This window comes from Hippocampus guttulatus, chromosome 8, assembly GCF_054856545.1.
Source record: "Hippocampus guttulatus isolate MCC_2025c chromosome 8, RoL_Hgut_1.0, whole genome shotgun sequence".
In the NCBI taxonomy this organism is placed as follows: domain Eukaryota; kingdom Metazoa; phylum Chordata; class Actinopteri; order Syngnathiformes; family Syngnathidae; genus Hippocampus; species Hippocampus guttulatus.
The window spans coordinates 15,629,196-15,647,443 of NC_141268.1; the positions used below are offsets into that span (position 1 = coordinate 15,629,196).

The 18,248-nt window shown below is 43.8% G+C and overlaps 1 protein-coding gene across 9 annotated transcripts in view; it reads right to left on the reverse strand.

The window, feature by feature from the left end:
* The window catches only part of celsr2 (cadherin, EGF LAG seven-pass G-type receptor 2), a 46,046-nt gene that overhangs the window by 6,653 nt on the left and 21,145 nt on the right, over nt 1-18,248 (reverse strand). For all 9 annotated transcript variants that reach the window (XR_015101661.1, XR_015101660.1, XR_015101659.1 and 6 more), the window contains exons 3-19: nt 15,895-16,117; nt 12,794-12,909; nt 12,495-12,583; nt 6,734-6,891; nt 6,221-6,384; nt 5,832-5,957; nt 5,020-5,186; nt 4,397-4,576; nt 4,201-4,314; nt 3,194-3,350; nt 2,973-3,114; nt 2,772-2,892; nt 2,391-2,574; nt 2,186-2,287; nt 1,941-2,035; nt 1,090-1,299; nt 787-970 (exon numbers count right to left, since the gene is read on the reverse strand). Coding sequence is in view for 6 of the 9 variants with exons in the window: in XM_086118355.1 (XP_085974481.1) it covers nt 787-970; nt 1,090-1,299; nt 1,941-2,035; nt 2,186-2,287; nt 2,391-2,574; nt 2,772-2,892; nt 2,973-3,114; nt 3,194-3,350; nt 4,201-4,314; nt 4,397-4,576; nt 5,020-5,186; nt 5,832-5,957; nt 6,221-6,384; nt 6,734-6,891; nt 12,495-12,583; nt 12,794-12,909; nt 15,895-16,117 (2,532 nt within the window). In the remaining 3 variants the exon portion in view is untranslated. The remainder of the gene's footprint in view (nt 1-786; nt 971-1,089; nt 1,300-1,940; nt 2,036-2,185; nt 2,288-2,390; nt 2,575-2,771; nt 2,893-2,972; nt 3,115-3,193; nt 3,351-4,200; nt 4,315-4,396; nt 4,577-5,019; nt 5,187-5,831; nt 5,958-6,220; nt 6,385-6,733; nt 6,892-12,494; nt 12,584-12,793; nt 12,910-15,894; nt 16,118-18,248) is intronic.

Genomic DNA, 18,248 nt, shown 5'->3' on the forward strand with positions numbered 1-18,248 from the left:
CTTCCACGTATCCTGGGTTGTGTCACTTGGGCAGCAGTCAAAATGAAGCCCATACTTCTCACTCCCGAGCCACTTCGAACTCTATATCAAAGTACGAATAGTTCCTTTAAATTATCATTATTATTATGACTATTATTTAGAATTCTGATGATCAAGAAATATGAATGTAAACGATTAAATAATAAATAATCCCATTCACGTTCCTATTTCCAAAGAATGAGTGATATTGAAAATGGCTGGATGGTTGTTGTCAGTTGTAAGGTAGTCTCAATATCACATGGCCACTAGAGAGCGCTATGGCACTACCTCACCACTCGCAAAGACGGCATGAAAAAAAAATAAAAATATGTAAAACAGGAAAATACAAATAAATTGAAGTAGTCATCAGATTTATGACTTACTGACTTAAGTTTACGTCAGACCTGCTTGGTAGAATGTTGTCAAGCTGTTTTAGTGAACGCTTAAAAGACTGCGTGTCAAAGTGTTTCATAAGTTACCAACTGCAACTGAAGTAGAAAAATAAACAGTCTTTCATATTCATCCATAGCTCATTTGTCTTTAGTTTGGCACAAGCCTAACGTCGATGAAAACATTTATGTCTCACAAATCAGATATTGTTTAGTATAACACAGATTTATGACTCATGTTTGTTAAAAAAAAACCCACAGGAACAGGAGGTTTGAAAAATGAATCTCATATTAAATTGCAACTGCAATATTGAGAGGTACAAAAAAATCGCAATTATATTATTTTTATAAAAACATTCAGCTCTAGTATGAGGCTCACCAATATTTGGTGTGATGATGGTAAAGGGGCTGAGGTAGGTCTTCCTCATATTCTGCGCCAGAGTGTTGGCGTATTCCTCGTAGCGGCGCAGCAGCGATGCCGTGCCGTCCTCCGTGTGCTGTATGAGCTCCCAGTGTGGACGCGTTTCTGGAGACAGGATGGCACTGCCCACTCGTACCAGATTCTGCGAGGCAAGAGCCAGAGTAGATTAGAGGCCCCCCTCACTGGTGACATCATCCAGCTCATTTGACCCAACTTGATTAAAAAAGCCAAAGCGGGGCGGTCCCGGTGTTTGTTTGGTACCTCGGTGAAGTGGACGTCCTGCGTGGCGGTGAGGTTGAAGCCCTGTTGCTTGCTCTCATGATGCAGTAGCCTCTGAGTAAGTCCGTAGGCCACTTTCACATCGCTGCCATAGTACTTCTCTGTGTGTAATGTGGCGTTGGCCAACATGGCCGCTGTCTGTTGGACGCGGGCCGGGTCCAGCAGGGAAGCATTATGGGAAAACCTTTCAGACTGGGAGAGGACATGAAGACCTCTATTAAAATGTGTTTGTTTGTTTTGTTTTTTTTACCACATAGAGTATGAACAGGATTATGTGACATAACGTGGGGATTTATTTCGTTAGTTTTTTTTCAACAGCAAAAAAAAAAATAATGGGGGGGGGGTTGGTCCTGACTGAGCTAAAGTGCAGAATGATAATTACACACAATCATAAAACGAAAAAAATCTGTCGTATTTAAATTGGACAATTTCCTGAAATAGTGTTTAGTGTCATCGTTGAAAGAGTGTCAAATGTCAAATAAAGTCTTTATTTTTTCTTTTCGCAAACGACTGATTATAATATATTTATTTCTAATTTCATTTCAGGGTTAGACTTGAATGCTCTGTTTAACTAAGAACAGCAGAGGTAGCAAGCATTTAGAAGAGTTTTTTAAGGTAAAAACGTTTTGGGGGGTGGGGATCAAACTATGATTTCGAAGACTGTTTAAACAAGATGATGATATGAAAGAAAAAATCCTTTGAAAAGGGTAATGCATGACATCTGATGCGTGCACTGTAACATTACTTTCCCTGCATTTCAAAATGACAAATATTTGAACCTTTGGCAATTGCTTTAAAAGAAGCAAAGAGAGGGAGAGAGAGAAGCCACCCACCAGCACTCTCAGCTGGCTGAAGGTGACCGACGTGCAGTTGAAGAGATTAGGAGGCAGCCAGCCCCTGTGCTCGTCACAGTGGCGGATGGCCGTGCCTGTGACGGAAAAGGAGGAGGAAGAGGAGGCGTGCGTTGTTATTACACGAGGTGGGAAATAGACTGCAGCTTAAAAAAAGGCTCCGGGCGACCTTCATGCGTTGCCATTATTTTATGGTAATCAGAGCATCAGCTGAAAAGACATCCTACCCAGAGTCCCCTTGGGGCAGGGGACTGCTGCAGGGAGCCCAAACTTAGTCCGGGGCCACCAGATTCCAGCCTGAATGGCCTGAGGGCAGCTGTCATAGATGACTGACACAGAGCAGAGTGTTGGTGAGTGGGGGGTGTATTTGGCGTGCAAAACATCGTACAGTAAATGGAGATGAACCTGAGTGTAAATGTGACGGGCTGTTACCTTCGCAGCCGTTAGCAGAAACCTCGGCGAAGGGGTTGTCGCAGCGGTTGCACTGGCGTCCGATCACGCCTGATTTACACTGGCACTGACCGCTCTCGCGCTCGCATGTTCTGGAAAAGGAGCCCACCGGGTAGCAGTCACACAGCAGGCATGTGTGGCTGCCTTCGGGACGGTAGTGATTGTCCTACAAAGGGCACAAACGCATTATTTACGGGTGTGAGTGTGCGTGTGTGTGTGTTTGATGCAATACACGTATTGAAACAAAAAATACTTCAACATGGACAAAAATATTGAGACACTTGGCCACTTGAAAGCCTTAACTCAAATACAAACAGTGCACACATATTTTAAATCATTGATTGTGACCAACGACGCTCTTACCTTACAGCGACACTCTCCACTGGTCTTGTTACAGTCCAAATCAAACCCGCGCTCAATGGGACAGTCACATGGCCCGCAGGTTTTGTGACCCCACCAACCTCGGGGACAGGGCAGGTCAGTCCTGCAGGGACGCAAGTCCAGTCACATACTTTAAAAAACATCCCGGCATACTCCCGATTCGTTTATGTGGGGTAAATGTACTTTTTATCGCAGTAATCGCCAAAGTAGTTGTGTGGACAATCACATGTGTAACCGCGGGAGGAGCCGGTCTTCCTGGTGCACGTGGACTCGTGCTCGCACAGGTTGAGCGTGCACGCGTCGGTGCAGTTGGTGCCGTAGTAACCTGCAAATAAGTAAATGATGCAAGCGGGTCATGTAATAAATGGATCCTTTCAAAAAATATTGCATGAAATGATGCTAACCGGGACGACATGTGCACGAGTAGCTGTCCCAGTCGTCGCTGCAGTCGCTGTTGGCGGGACACGGGTTGGAGCCGCAGGGGTCGGGCACGTTGCAGCCCACCCCCACGTTGACCTTCCTGGCTTGACTCAGACTCAGAGCGCCACCAACACGCAGACCCTGCACGGAGACAAACGCCATCTTTCCTACCAAGGGCTGCATTGATATACCATCACCATGCTGAGTTGAAAGTCTCAGTAAATTGAAAATAGAAACATCCGCTTCATGGAAGCCCTTTAGTCTCATAATGGGCAAAAGTATTGGGACAGGGAGCAGATATGGGGGTGTCCACTTAAAAAACTCTTTCAATGCCAACAGTTAAAAAAAAAAGGAAATCTACTGAATGCGAGCCAATTCTAAGCATTCTGACTGACTCTCAAGACTCATAGAATACTGTGTTTTATGACTGACATGTACGCAAAGACCCGACCAAATGAAATCTAAGACTCTCTTCTGTCATCCCACAAAAAAAAAGTTACAAATCTATCTTATTACACTTTTTTAATAATCAGCAGTAGAACATGGCTTGGTTTCACCTAAATCAACTCTTTTGGTCCCCAAAAAAATGCGTAAAATAAGCTTTGTAAAAATATATTTGATGCTCAACATGACTTTGATGCTAATGATTTGATGATTTGATGCTATTTGTTATTTATTGCTAACAATGACAATGAAAATGTGAGTTTGATGGCAAAATAATGTATTTAAAAACCATCACCAACAGTAGTAGTAGTATTTAATTGTGTGTACACGTGTGTGTGTGTGTATATCTATATATGTATGTATGTTTGGATAGATTTATGTATGTCATCGTTCCTACTTTGAAACGTCATAGGCGCTTCAAGAGGGACACGTAGCAGGAAAAGGACATTCAGCAGACGAGGGGCTTCCGCAAACCATTCCCACATGGTTGTAATTGGTACATACATTTTATCTAGAAGGGTGTGTCGCGTTTAGAGAGGGGTCTCACTTGTATGCAACCACGGAAGCCATGCCGAATTTTCCCATCAGGCATCATTAAACCTCCAACACTCACAGCCTTCAGTTTGGACTCCTGCAACTCCCCATCCACCTGCATACTGGCCTGAAACAAACAAGAAGACATTCAGTGAGGGAGTACTGACCTAATGAAATTGTCATGAATACATAATGCCATGTTTTCTCACCAGGTAGAGTCCGTGGTCTACTGACAGAACAGCTTTATGATGGCCCGCCGGCCCGCCCAAACTGCTGATATCCAGTTGCAAATGATGCCAGTCGCCGTCGTTTACCAGCACCTCCTCCACTCGGGACAGCGTGGAGTCCTCCCCCCTGTGCAGTCCCATCAGCACACTCCCGCCACGCAGCTGCAAAGGGAGAAAGGTGAAAAAAAGGACAGAGGCAGCAGGCAGGGGAGTGAATCAATAACAGATGAGCACAGAGCAGGAGAATATTAAGTAAAAGCACAAAAGCTTTTGGAAAGTTAGCAGAGAGCAGGAAATGTCAATTTGCCGCAGTTTGCCACTGTAATGAAGAGAAATGGCCATTTTCAGACCCTTTTCGAATACATTCAATATAAAATGAGGAGCTGGGATTGAATGTGTGGCGTCTGAAAAGACATCTAAATACGTCTTTGGGAGTGAATGAGTTAAAACACCCAGATTGTATGCCATTCTATGACCCCGAGGAATAAACTGACATTTCTGTGTATTGCGACACGTGAGCAGAAAATTAGCATCTGATGCAACGGGCGGCAAAGAAGAGCGCTTTGGTTTGTGTTTCAAGTGCTTAAAGCCAAGACCGATCTCACCTGCAGCGTGAGATTGTGCCGCAGTCCGGAAGAGATGTGCAGCAGCATGGCGCCACCTTGACGAGTGCGCAGCATCAGCTCCACGTGCCATGGCACGGAGGTCGCTGTCGCCAGGTTGTTCCATTGCAACAGGCTGTTGCCCAGGAAACGCTGCGGGTTGGCCATCACTGTAGAGAACATATCGGCTTTAAAACATTGGGTGGAATTTCTAAAGATGTCAAAAAACACGTGATGGTTGAACAGTCATCATGCACGATGTCAGAAAATCTCAGGGAGGCACGGCGCCCTGGTGGAGAGGACGTTTGCCTCTCACGGTTCGAATTTTGGCTCTTCCTCAAAGCGCAATTCATGGCAAGTCGAATACACTGAAAAAAAATGGCGCGTTGAATTTATTTTGTTTTATTTCATTAATTAGTTGCACAAAATAAAATCATCTGGATCCAGATAATTTTTTTGCAACTTTTTTTGCTCTAGTTTCACAGACAGATGCTCATGCCATCAGTGTAAAAACGGACATACTGTATCTTCAATTTCATGCCTTGGAAAAACTCGTTTTGTGTGTTTGAGAATTGGGCAGACTGCGCTGAGCCATAATCGCCGTTCTGGCGGGCCGAGGGCATTTTCTTTGACACGCTCCTGGCGCAGCTGACAATATGGCGACAGAAAGTAGACTAGATGTCAGACCAGCTAAAAGCGGGTCTAAGTTGTGGCGCAGGTGATGTCACACGATATTGGTGCCACTGATTCTGTGCATTGGTTCTGCGCTTTGCTCTTATGTTGTGGATGTCATTAAATTTCATTCCCTGCCTCACCTCTTTCACAATTTCTTCCCCCAAATCCAAGCGGGCAGTTGCAGCTCAAGGAGCCCCACAGGTTGACACAGGTCCCTCCATTCAGACACGGGTTGTTGGTGCAGAAGTGTCTTTTGGCGGAACATCCTGGCAATAAAAGCATAAAATAAAAAAGATTCATATTCACTTCTGGTGTGTTCCTACTTCATTATTTCATCACAGCAGCAAAGAAGTGAAGGTAGCAGACTGTTGCAGTCATTTTCTCCTGATACGTCTTCCCTGCTGTGCTCATTATAATCAGTGCTTGCTCTCTCTCACTTGGCAGCTCTCACGCACACACTGACTACCACCACACTGAACCAAAGCAAATCCGTCGGAGCTTTTGAGCGTCGAATGTTGTCGCCGCATACCGGGCAGCGTGCCGTTGTTAGCGATGTAGCCGGCCATGTCGACGCGTTGCTTGTCTACACGCAGATTCTTCATGCAGCCCACGAATTGGTGATTTCGGACAGGAAAGTCTTCTGGGAGTTTGGGAACCCCTCCGAGGAGTAGCGGGCCAGTCAGGTCCAGTGATCTGAGGGCACAGAACACATGAACATTTTATACATTGCAGTTCTGCTTCAAAAGATATCATCGGCACTCATTAAAGGAGGAATGCATTTTTAAAAAAATCATAACAGAAATAGTGCGCAGTGTTGCTATTAGTGCCTGCAGATAAAACCAGCAAAGTAGTAAATATCGTGGAAAAATGTAACACCCTGGAGATGTGGAACTTCATTTCAGGAGTTTACTCCTAATGAGCACACTGCAAAGAAAGTCATGTGTTAAATTATGGAAGAGAATAATAAAAGTCGTGAGAGGATGCCGCTGCAAGAACTTTATTTACACCACCACTGCAGGAAATTGTATTTATTTATTCTCACTTTTTGCTCCCAGATTGGCTTCCCTGTGCGGAGCAAGTGTAGTTTCCAATCACGTGACCGAATCTCAGAGCCACAGGGTTGTCGCAGTTGTCCACAGTCACCACCACCACCTTCTGGTCGGAGGGACCCTGCGGCAGGCCGGCCTGGTTTACAATGGGCTGTGAGAAACACGGAAAACCAAAAATGATCTCAAGATATTTTAGGTGAAGATTTGATTGATGTCCTTGACAAGCCTCGTTGCCTTGGAACGTCAATGCCAAAATATTAGGTACACTCCCATAATTAAATATTTTGAAGTTGAAGTCTACTGTCAAAGGAAAAAAAAAGAGAGAGTTACACGTTTGAAATAACCACATAACTTGAGCATTAAGTCCTACCTTAAATGTTGACATATATGTTAAATGCCATAGACAGGCTAATAAATAGCATCTATCTGGCTTTAAGCATATGAAGGCAGACAGTATAACAACAATCACAGGCACATATTCTTCATCCTTGACTATTATTGCTGCGGTTACGAGGTCACTTTAGAGTAGTTGCAGGTCCTTTGTGTCTGCATGACAGTATTATTCTGCCCCCCAGAGGCAAAGTCATTTACAAGAAGGTGATACAATACACAAATTGTTAATTTTTTATAGAATTCTTTACAAAATATTATAGAGAGCTATTTTCCTTGTTAAGAAACACATTCCAAAATGTTTTTTAGGGAGACGAGAACAGATTAATGGCATTTCCATTCATTTCAAAAGGGAAAGATTTTTTGAGATTCGTACAAGAGTTTTGAGTTACCTGTCCTCTGATATTTGAAATATTTTGGTGACCTTTTCATGTACACGAGACTGCCGAATCATATGAGCAGTTATCAGTCCAATTCAAACACCAATAATACTGTAATCATATTTTAAAGGTTTATTTTAAGCACATTAACAATTGTGTACAGTACTTTCTAATATCTGTGGCTCCTTTCTGATTTGTTCTTTGTTCATGCAAAACTTTATGTCCGTTCAACCTAGTGGAAAATAGCTTGTTCAGATTGACAGATTAAAGTATAAACGGAAGCACAAGTAGACTCACACGGCTATTTAAAGACACTGCAGTATTTTGGGTTACGAAGCAATCCTAAATAGCAGTGGCGTTAAGAAAATATTGTATTGTTCTGCCGCATTGTGGCAAAGATTATTTGGTAAATCAGCAGCGATTCCAGCCAGTGCAAAGCTGCACACAGCTTTTTGAGGCCGCTTAGACGACGGCGCAGCTTTGAAACTGGGAAAGATCAGCCACATGATCTTTTGCCTTGAGCCTTTTTCGGCTTGTCGCTCTGCTCCCAAAAATCTGCTTATCCCAGCTGCTGTTGTGCGTTTCGATAATTCATACAACAGCTAACGGCAGCGTATGGCGAGATCACGCGCACACGCACAAATGGTCGACCCTCAGCAGGACATCATCCCTGTCAACAAAGGGTAGTCTTCATTGTCTGAGAAGGCAATTGTGGGGAGGCGGAGTTTGGGGACAAAAAAAAAGAGCAAGAGGGTGGAGGGGGTGTGGTCTGCGGGGGCCGACAATGACGATCCTATCAATAAAGGTCACGAACTCTTTTCAAACTGGGCAGTTTCTCTGAGGTCACGCCAAGCTCATTTTAACTCTAAGCATGGGTTCAAGCTGCTGCTGCAAACATTGAGCAAAGAAACGACCAAGCCCGCCTAATAACGCCCCACCCGCGGGCGCAGCTGACCGACCTGTCGGTCCGCAGGAGTGTACGCGGCGCTGCGTTGTCAGCTGGTCAGACAGGATTGAGCAGGATTTAGCCCATCTCATACGCAGAGATGAGACGTCCAAGTGGTTTGAATTCGCTCGGTACTGGCAGCTTGTGAATGGGTGCAATTGTTTTGTTGTGATTGTCTTACTGGAAACAAAATAGACCGACTTCATCATTCAGTGGCTTCTCTAGATACGAGCTATCATCTTGCTATTTGCTGGTGTCTCATGTTTGGCCAAGGTATATAAGTACTTCTTAAAATTGTTTTAGATGGTCTGCCTTTTTGGACATTTCTTTAATTTCACAAAACAAGGGATCCTCACAAATGGGTTTATGAACAAGGTTCCTGTGCAAATGAATAAATACATTTAAGAAATAAATAAAACTATGCTCCCCCATACCGATGATTAAGTTCTTTTAAAACATTTTTAAAATATTTTTTTCCAAATTCTTGTTCTTGAGCTTTATGTTCCATTTGTAATTTTATCAAGCTGCTTTTTATTTCTTTACTTGGCTTTGCTTTTTAACGTCTTAAATTCTTGTGTGGCGTGTGTTTTTGTTTATTTACTTAGTTTTATTTATCTATACTTTTTACAATTATTTCATATGTAAATGTTGTACTTTTATTTATGTGAAACAGATATGTGTATGAGATTCGCTATATAAATGAAGCTGCCTTTCCTTCCCAGAACTTCTTGCATGTGAACAAGACATAATAACCCAATACCGTGCTGCCATATTAATAAAATAGCCTCATACTCAATTTGCATGTTTAAAGAGCTGTTTAGTGTATGACAAAAGCCACAAAGGAAGGCCAGAGCCAAGATTTAAAAACCCAGAGCTGCAGAACTTTGAGGTTGACATGCTAACCATTATCCACTGCGCTAGCACATGAATAACATGAGTTCTGTATTCCAAAACTAATGCTTTTTGCACGAGGTTGGTTTCTTAAGCTGTAGGATGTAGCAAATAAGTTTAGCTTGACCGTAGTGGTGGTCCACGCTGTATTGTGTGTGATGATAATAGTTGTTGTAATTTGGAGTGATGAAGTATACGTATTCAGAGCCGTTTTTAATGTTGCCCCTTTTATGCCGCTAAATACCGCAACCAAAACATTCCATTCTCTTAGCGGGCTCTTCCGGCTATTTTCTTTCTTCCGTCAAAATGTTAAGCATGTGTTTGCCAATGTGTTACATGTGTGTAAATTGTATCATTGGGCACGGAAATTGACTTGTGGTCTACCCCTATTTGTGAGTACAGTTGTAGACCACATTTAACAACAGGGTAGTTTCCAAGCACAGCAATAAAACTTCGGAAACAAACAAACAAAATATGTTCAAGACCGAGTATTGTGACTTCAGAGATTTCTTTTGGAAAATATGTTTGAAGAGAACACTAGTCAACAGCAAATTTTAATCAGAGGTGTGTACGTATTCATATAGAAAAGTGTTTCTTCACATTCACTGGTTATCCGGTGCAATTATGACATAGCTAGCTAGCTAGCTAGCGATGCCTTTGGATGCCTCTTCCTTGTGGAATGAATGCAGCTTACAGGAACGTCAAAAACCACATGTACAGTAATATATGGCCCGCCGTTTCTTGTTTCAGATACATTAACGCTTTTGATGAAAGACTTGTTTTCTCATGCGTGGAATCAAGCACATACAGTATATCCATCCATTTTCTGTAGCGGTTGTCCTCATGTGGATCACTTGTGCACTGAGGCCCATTTCAGCTGACTTTGGGCGGATATGAGAATAACACGGTGACTGTTTTAAATAATACCACTTTTACAATGTCAGTCAAAATGAAGCATCATTCTCTTTGGGAAAGAGGATGTTTTTTTTTTTTTTTAGATACATTATCTTTTGTGTGGGAAGTCATTGGACTGTGCTAATGGCTAGTGGGTCTGTTTCACTTCCAAAATGTCTTCATACATTGGGTCCTTTCAAGTCAAAGTCATTCATCCTGAGCTTGTTAAGTCAACTGGTTCTTTATTTTTTTTTCGGCAGCCCAGGCCAGTGTGTTACAAATTTGTAGATGATGAAAAAGGCAAACAAGCCGTTTGAATCGGTCAGTGATCAAATCATCCGACATGCTCTTTTTTTTTTTGTCATCCACGGTGTTGCCCCCACCCCACCTCCCGTCTCTTGTGAAAGGTCCGGAACAGGCAGCGCTCCAGATTGGACGCTCCCTCGCTGACCTCTGCTGTCATCAGTCACGGCTGTTGACTCGCCAATAATGACTGACTGTCAGGATGACATTCGGCCACACAAAGGCCCGTCCTGTCAGCAGAATGTACATATTTGCTCAAGTCTGACATGACAGGAGCATTATGGGAATATGAGTTTCTTGACAAAAAAAAAAAAACGAGGAGGGGAGAGGAGGTGAGCAAAAGGAGCATGAGAGAAGTCACACGCGCATATGTGATCTAAGATTGACTGGAAAAACCATAGCAACAAGAGCGCTAGCCCCTGAAGCGCAGTGTCGCCGTTCAAAGCCCGAGTCAATACTTCTCGTCGCTTTTCTTCCGCTGCTCTCCTGCTCTCCCGAGAACACAGAGTGAGGAACCTTCCCCGGGGCCGCATCATTCACTGCCCATGGACCCAAAGGAAGCAGAACCACTCACAAAGGCTGCGGTCATTGCCATTCTCCACAGCCCTCGCTGCCATGAAAGCCACATTTCAATCTCAAACGCAGCCCTCCCCGACACTCGGGCCCCACCCCCTGCTGATAGGGACGGGTCACCGTGGGGTACCTCCAGTGGGAGGAGCCACGCTTATACCTCAGCCAGACGCCGGGCGAGGGAGTGTTGGTCAGAGGTGAAGCTATTGGGTGATGTTTAGTTGTGCGTAAGTCTGGGAATCAATCTTCATTTTTCTTCTCCAGAAGACATGATGGGAAATGATTAATACTTTGCAGGAACAGTTAAGAGACATTTACTTTTCTGCTCCCAGTGCAGGAAGCATGATCCAATAATTCAGTGATCCTCAACTACCGTGCTTCGTAACGTTAACGTGGGCTTAAAGTGAACTCATTCAGTACCAGCCAATTCTGGACCAAGTCTGAAAAGACGTTTAAAAACGTCTTTGGGAGTGAATGAGTTAATCAGGTGAGCCGTAGGGAATGATCACATTTCAGAACATCGATATTAATTAATCAAATAATGTCTTTGTTCATCTATCTATGACATCAACATAGAGTGACAGACAGAACAATTAAAATGTCTTGTTTTTTGAAAATATTTCACTTATGACATGAGCAAATGCTATTAGGCTCACGATATTGTCTTCCGCCTTCACTTCCAGTGTGTCGAATGTTGAGAGGTCCCAAAACTTGTGACCATAGAGCGTTACAGACTTTTACAAAAAGATTATATAAGGACATGGGAATGCTGATATGGCGTAACAATTTTCAGCTTTTGTAACGAGTGGACTAAAGTGTCCATAATGGGTTGCTGGCAAAAGGACAAGCTTTCCCACCCCCTTCATGACTTTTGTGGGCACAGCCATGCTATCATGGACATTGAATAGAAAATGTAAACTGCAGGGTGTGTGTGAGGGGTGGGAGGGCATCTTTATAATGCAAAGTGGCTTCCTCAATGGCCTAAAATGTGACATTCCGTCTGGGACAGCGCAGACAGACAACAGGTCTGTACATTCCTCACTGATTGAGATGTTGACTCGTTGGGATGGAGAAGTGCGCTAGTCACAACATCTTCAATCTGAGCGGGTCTGCAAAAATAATACCCACCACCCCCACAATTAAACCAACTAAATCCCTTGGCAGCTTTCCAGATTAGCATCATGTAAGCAGCCATTGTTTGGTGATGCTGACGGGACGGACCAACAGAGTCGCTTCACTCCCGCTGTACTTGTTCGAGCATCTTACTGGCAGGGCTTGCCACTTTTTTTTTTACTTCGGTCTGTGTTCCGTCTTATGTTTTTGTCAGCTCTGCGTCGTGCCATAATTAAAAAGAGCGAAGTCAGACAAATCAGACCATACCTTGTTGTAGTAGTGGACCTCCACCACATGCCACTGACCGTCGCTCACGCCGCCAACAATAAAAGGTGAAACGGTGGTCTTGGTTTCACCTGTGGAAAAAAAGATCAATAATGAGTGGCACTCACAAAAACTTGGGGATATTCAGACCGTTGTAAATGTTTCTTAGAAGGTCCAATTAAGTTCACCTGTCGAGGTTCAAGTTAGTTTGATCCTGAAACTTTCACTAAAAGTCCAATAATCCAAACATTTTGTGAGCAGGGTAAAAGTTCTTGCAGGTCCGCAGAAGAATTGAGTGTTACCTGCAGAAAAGGTGACTTGAATCTGTTCATTGATGATTTCCATGGCAATGAAGTCGTGTTTCTCATTGAAGCGGCCGTTGTACACCAATAAACCGTTGGGCTCTTTCGTGGCAAATCTAAGCACCACAAAAAGAAATACAATTTAAAAAACGCAATTGCTAGGTCATCAATGTCCTACAATTGCTCACAAGTGTTCATTGGCGTGATTGAAGTCATCTTTTTTCTCTATTTTAAAATTCCACACCACTGCTAACTACAATCACGATCAGAATACTTTAAAAAATTCGACGTGCAAGTTCTGCCCCTTCCCCTCTCGCGTGATGCTGATCAAGATTGGCGCTTAATAGAGATGATGGGGTGCATTCCAAATAACTGATACCAAGTGACGAGATTAATGAAGAGCACATTGCGAGCGGGAAAATTTTTACAGCAGAGATCTCGCCCAAGACACATAAAGGGAGTGTGCCATGAATAACGATGGGCGCATTAAATAACACAGAGGTAAGAAAATCTAGGCCGACGTCAAAGGAGCTGAGTGGGTTGGACGTGGGGGTGGGGGGGGCATCATTAGCGCACGGAGGGAGAAGCAGGAAGGAGGAAGTCAGTTTCAGCAGATTATTGAGCAGATGTTTGCATCGAGAGCACTCAGACGGTACATCTAGAACATGGGTGTCAAACTCAAGGCCCCGGGGGCCAGATCCAAGCCGCCACCTCATTTTATGTGGCCCTCCAAAGCAAATTATGTGCATCAACTACACGTTCAAAATTGCAAACAGTCTTTACTTTTAAAAGCATTGAGATGGCAAGCATTTTTTTCTCCTTACCAATCCCCCTTTGAAAATAGATTATTTAATATTTGAACTAACCATTGTCCTGTGATTTTAAAAGTCGTTTTTTCCAATTTGTTGTGTTTATGTAATCTGAGGCGATCGTACATTTGTTTGGGTTCAAAGACATAATGGCCCTCAACAAGAAATCTGAATTGCAATGCGGCCCACGACAGAAATGAGTGTGACACCCCCCGAGCTAGAACGAAGGCGTGAAGGTCAAACAAACTTGACAACAACAAATTCAACGATTCAAGGCTAAATTTATGCTGATTGATATTAGCTATTACCTATTTTAAAATTGGCAAACCCTGCCGTAAAGGCAAAAAAAATTAATTTAAAAAAAACGGCCAGCACGTCTTGAGCTAGGGTTGGCGGCGGTTTGGCGTTTTGCTCAAAGACGACTTTCGCGTTGTGATCCCTCGTGCAGCTCTCGTCGTCTTCTCCAGACGTCTTTCGCAACTCCCACTTTCAATGGCGGCGCTCAGACGACATGAGCAGCTGCCTAACCCCCTCTTGTACTGTAGCCCGATCGCCGCCAGCCCCACATGTATGTGATGCTAATGGCGCAGCGTTGTTTAAAGGGGAGAGGAGCCGCGGGGGCACGACAATGTCGGCCTGCTTATACAGAAAAGCTCAATCATAACCTTGGAGGAGAGAGGATGGCGATAAAAACGACAGTGGGCAGAATTCAGAAAACGCCCTAATAAGATCACAAAAAGCCATCTAAAATAATATTCACATTCTCTCACTCGGCAACCCTTTCTTCATCTTTGTCGTATCAATTTAAAAGGCTCCACTACCTTGACCCCCCTCTACTCCGCCCCCCTGACCCCCAAGGGCCCTCGGAACTATGAAAGTAATCAGCTGGAAGTAACCACGCACATCACTTTGTGTCGCATTAGGCACTCATCAGTTAAAAAAAACAACCAGTCTGCCCTTATGTGGGGAACCATGTCACGCGATGCCAACATGCTACAATGCAGATGACGTGTGCACTGAGGATGAATAAAGAAGGAACCTTTACTCATTGGGGCATGTGTACTGTACGTAATACTAAACTGCGCTGAAGGCGACACTGAACATTCAACAAACACTGGATGAATTGTTTTGAAATAACTGTGCTAATAAAGATCACTAGTGGGTTTATTTTAAGACATGTTCCCATTGTTGTATAATTCTTATCAATATGTACAAATGTTATTTTGCACATTGGAGTAGTGGCTAGCATTACTTGTTCTCCTGCAATCGCCTCAGGCTCGGAGTATCGGCACCTTTGACGTCGCTACTTCTGTGACCTGCCACTGAAAAGTAGAGCACTTTGCAAACTGGTCAGGGCAGTTCTCCATCAAAAAAAAAAAAAAAAAGACGGTCATCTGAGCCGGGCTTAAAGGAGTGTCGGGCCCAGAAGAATCACAAGGGGGATATTATTTTCAACTATGGACATTGTCGGGCAGGTGAAGTGGTGATGTAAGCATGGTAGTTGTCACATTCCGTCTGATGCCATCTGAGATACTTGGCAACATCTGTTGTGTTTGGCTTTTATTGCCCATTCCATTGATGAAAGATGAATTTTCTAGTCATCAACTGTCAACTTTCAAGGCAAAAAAATTGCTACAAACTATAGATACTGCCTTAAATGTCATTGATTGCAGGATCTCGCCTCCACAAAAATACACTTTTCCCTTTTTCCACTAGCCATAAAAGCAAGTCCGCAGATGTCATGCGCTCGATCGGTTCGCCGCGGCTCCGCATTTATTTTTAGCTAGAATGTGACACTGCAGTGGCTCCACAGAAAAGGCCTGATGTTCAATGATATCCTGAGAGGTGTGTGGAGGTGGATGAGCACTGAGTCACACTGCACAGAGAGCAATGGAGGTGATACAGACAGTACAAGTGATATAGAGTAGATGATACAGGTAATGCGGTTGATATGTGGAACAGGAGTTTTGCAGGTGATGATGATATAATTAATATTCACAAACAGTCACAAACGACTGAAGTGTACTTAACAAATGTACTGGACTGGATTGAGAAAACGTTCAAGCCGCTGTCACATTATTTACAGTTTTTAACATTTAATTCAGTGATTCTTTCTAATACCACTAGGGGGTGCACCACAAATAAAGCGGTGTTGCATCGGAGTCCCCTTTCAACTACCGGTGAAATTTCTTCAGCAAGCCCCCCTCCAATTGGGTCATGTGACTCCTGCTAATGCTAGTCTGGCGGGCAAAACAGGTGCTATCAATACGTGATGCGAATAACGCAGCTTACGTGAGCGAAACGGTGAAATGGAAGCGTTGGCGGAGACCCTTAAAGGTGAGGAAGGAGTTTGGGGGGAAGTTGCGGGTGGTCATCTCGCAGTAAGGCTTCTCGTAGCCGCCCGACGGACATTCGCACTTGAACCCGCCCACCAGGAGGTTCACGCACACGCCGGCGTTCTTGCAGACTCCCGCAGCACAGCGGCCGGAGCGTGACGACAGCTCACAACGCTCACCTGAGACAAAGAGAAAATGAAATAATCAGAACAGACAATATGTATTTCCCAAATGTGTTAGATGATCATATTATTGATACAGCGCCTAACGGTGTGCGTATTAACTCATTCAATTCCAGCCATTTTCACTGGAGCAACCCCCTCAATCCCAGCGTTTTACTGGATTTTGACTGATCTTTCAAGGCTCACAGCATATTTGGTTCGAATGCTATATAAACATGGAGCTACCCAAAATAAAATGGACTCTCTTCTTTCAGCAGAAAAAAATGTTTTCGTTTCTATCTTTTTCCTTTCTTCAGCAATCGGCATTGCAAAATGGCTAAGTTTCATGGAAATGGCGATTCCTGGGCAAAAAAATGGAGAAAAAGAGCTTTTTGTAAAAGCATGCATTTCAATCACGTGAGGCACCACTGCCACCTACTGGTCGCTTTTTTTTACATGATTTACAATGCAAACGGCTTATTCTCATTCAGATTGCATCAGACCCTCCTCCTCTCTATGGCGCAAAAAAAAAAAAAAGATTTGGACGTACAAATACGTCCTTGGTAGGCGGGGCCTAATTTTAAAAAGACGTACAAGTACGTCTTGTGGAACGAAAGAGTTCATCATCAGCAGGTCTTCTGTGCTTATTTGCCGACATTTTCCACTGAGCTTTCAATCAAGCGTCGCAGCTCCCTTTGCCTGCGCTGGAATGTGCGTCAAAGTTGGAGAGTCGTGCAGCGAGTGAAACACTGGCCGCCCACTTCTTCAACATACAGTCACCTTTCATTTGGGATCATAAATCATGCTCCACTAAAAGTTTGCTTAAGAGCTGCTGGGATGTGCGTTCAAGTCAGTCGGGGGGTAAATCCACACAACGCTGGAAGAGACCAAAATATTCTACTCTGGCTTCAAACAACTGCTTCCCTTCAATCCATTTATGATCGAAACTGTTTGTATTCGCTAAGGTTGCATGTGAGTCAAAGCTCCTGATGGGATGTCTACACTCTTCCAAGCGTCCCCGCGCTGCTAAGCTGCCGCACCGACGTTGCCAGGTGAGTGCGACACCGGGGAGCAGAGCTCAGTGTGACAAATGCCCCCCCCCCCCCCCCCCATCTCCTGATTAATAATTCAAACAAGTCACGATAAGCAGGGACCGTGTGTGAGCGTTAGCTGCCGGCATAAATCATTAAGGCGGCAAATTGCGCCCTTTAATGTTTACTTCATGCCTGCATAAATGATAAATGCAATTGGAATATGAGTTTCTGTTAAATTATGTATTAAAAAATGTCATTTTGTTATTCCCCCAACACATCGCAAAGTCACAAACATTGACAAACGGGAGTCAGTAGTTAAGCAGAATAAATTCAAGGGCAGCAGAAAATATGGGACAACTCTGAGGTGGTGCACCCCCCCCCCCCACCCCCGCAAAAAAAATGCAGAGGACTTGCTTGGTTCAAATTGATAAAATACTCGACTTGACTATGACTTGGTATTGCTGAGAATCAGACTTACTACTTTTCGGGAAAAAAAAACCTGCAGGCTGATGCGCTTCCTTCTGCACTTATCGTGACAGCTTTAACATGTTTTGACTGAAAAGCATCCAGACTTGAGGCGACAAAATATCGGATGGCTCCCGCGGAGTGAAAAAAATGACGTTTTGTCCAAGAAAGTGAATAGATTTGTTCTCGTTAGTTCCAACACTTAAAATTGGCTATCAATATGAAAAATATCAGCTGCTTTGCGGACAGACCAACAGAATGGATATGTGACAAATTTTAAAATTGACCATATTTGGACATGTGGTTTTTGAAGCCACCTCCTGAAGCATTCAGATTATGACTTGCCTCAGCAAAGTCACAATTCGACTCGAGTCGCTTGATTTTTGCCAGTTATTTTAAACTTGCTTGAAAATGGAAGCTTCCAACTCCAGACTTGATTTCTAACTCGCACATGTGTGACATAATACCACCTCTGGTAAAACGTTACCAGGCTTGCCTTAATGAGATAAAAGACGCGCCAGAGACGCGAGTGGGGCGTCGTCAGGTTGCGAGGAAGCAGGAGCACCGATGACCCTCTCCAAGAGGCACCGAGCTCAACTTTTAATTACACACTTGAGAGGTACAATGAGGTCAGTGTGAGGATGCGCAGC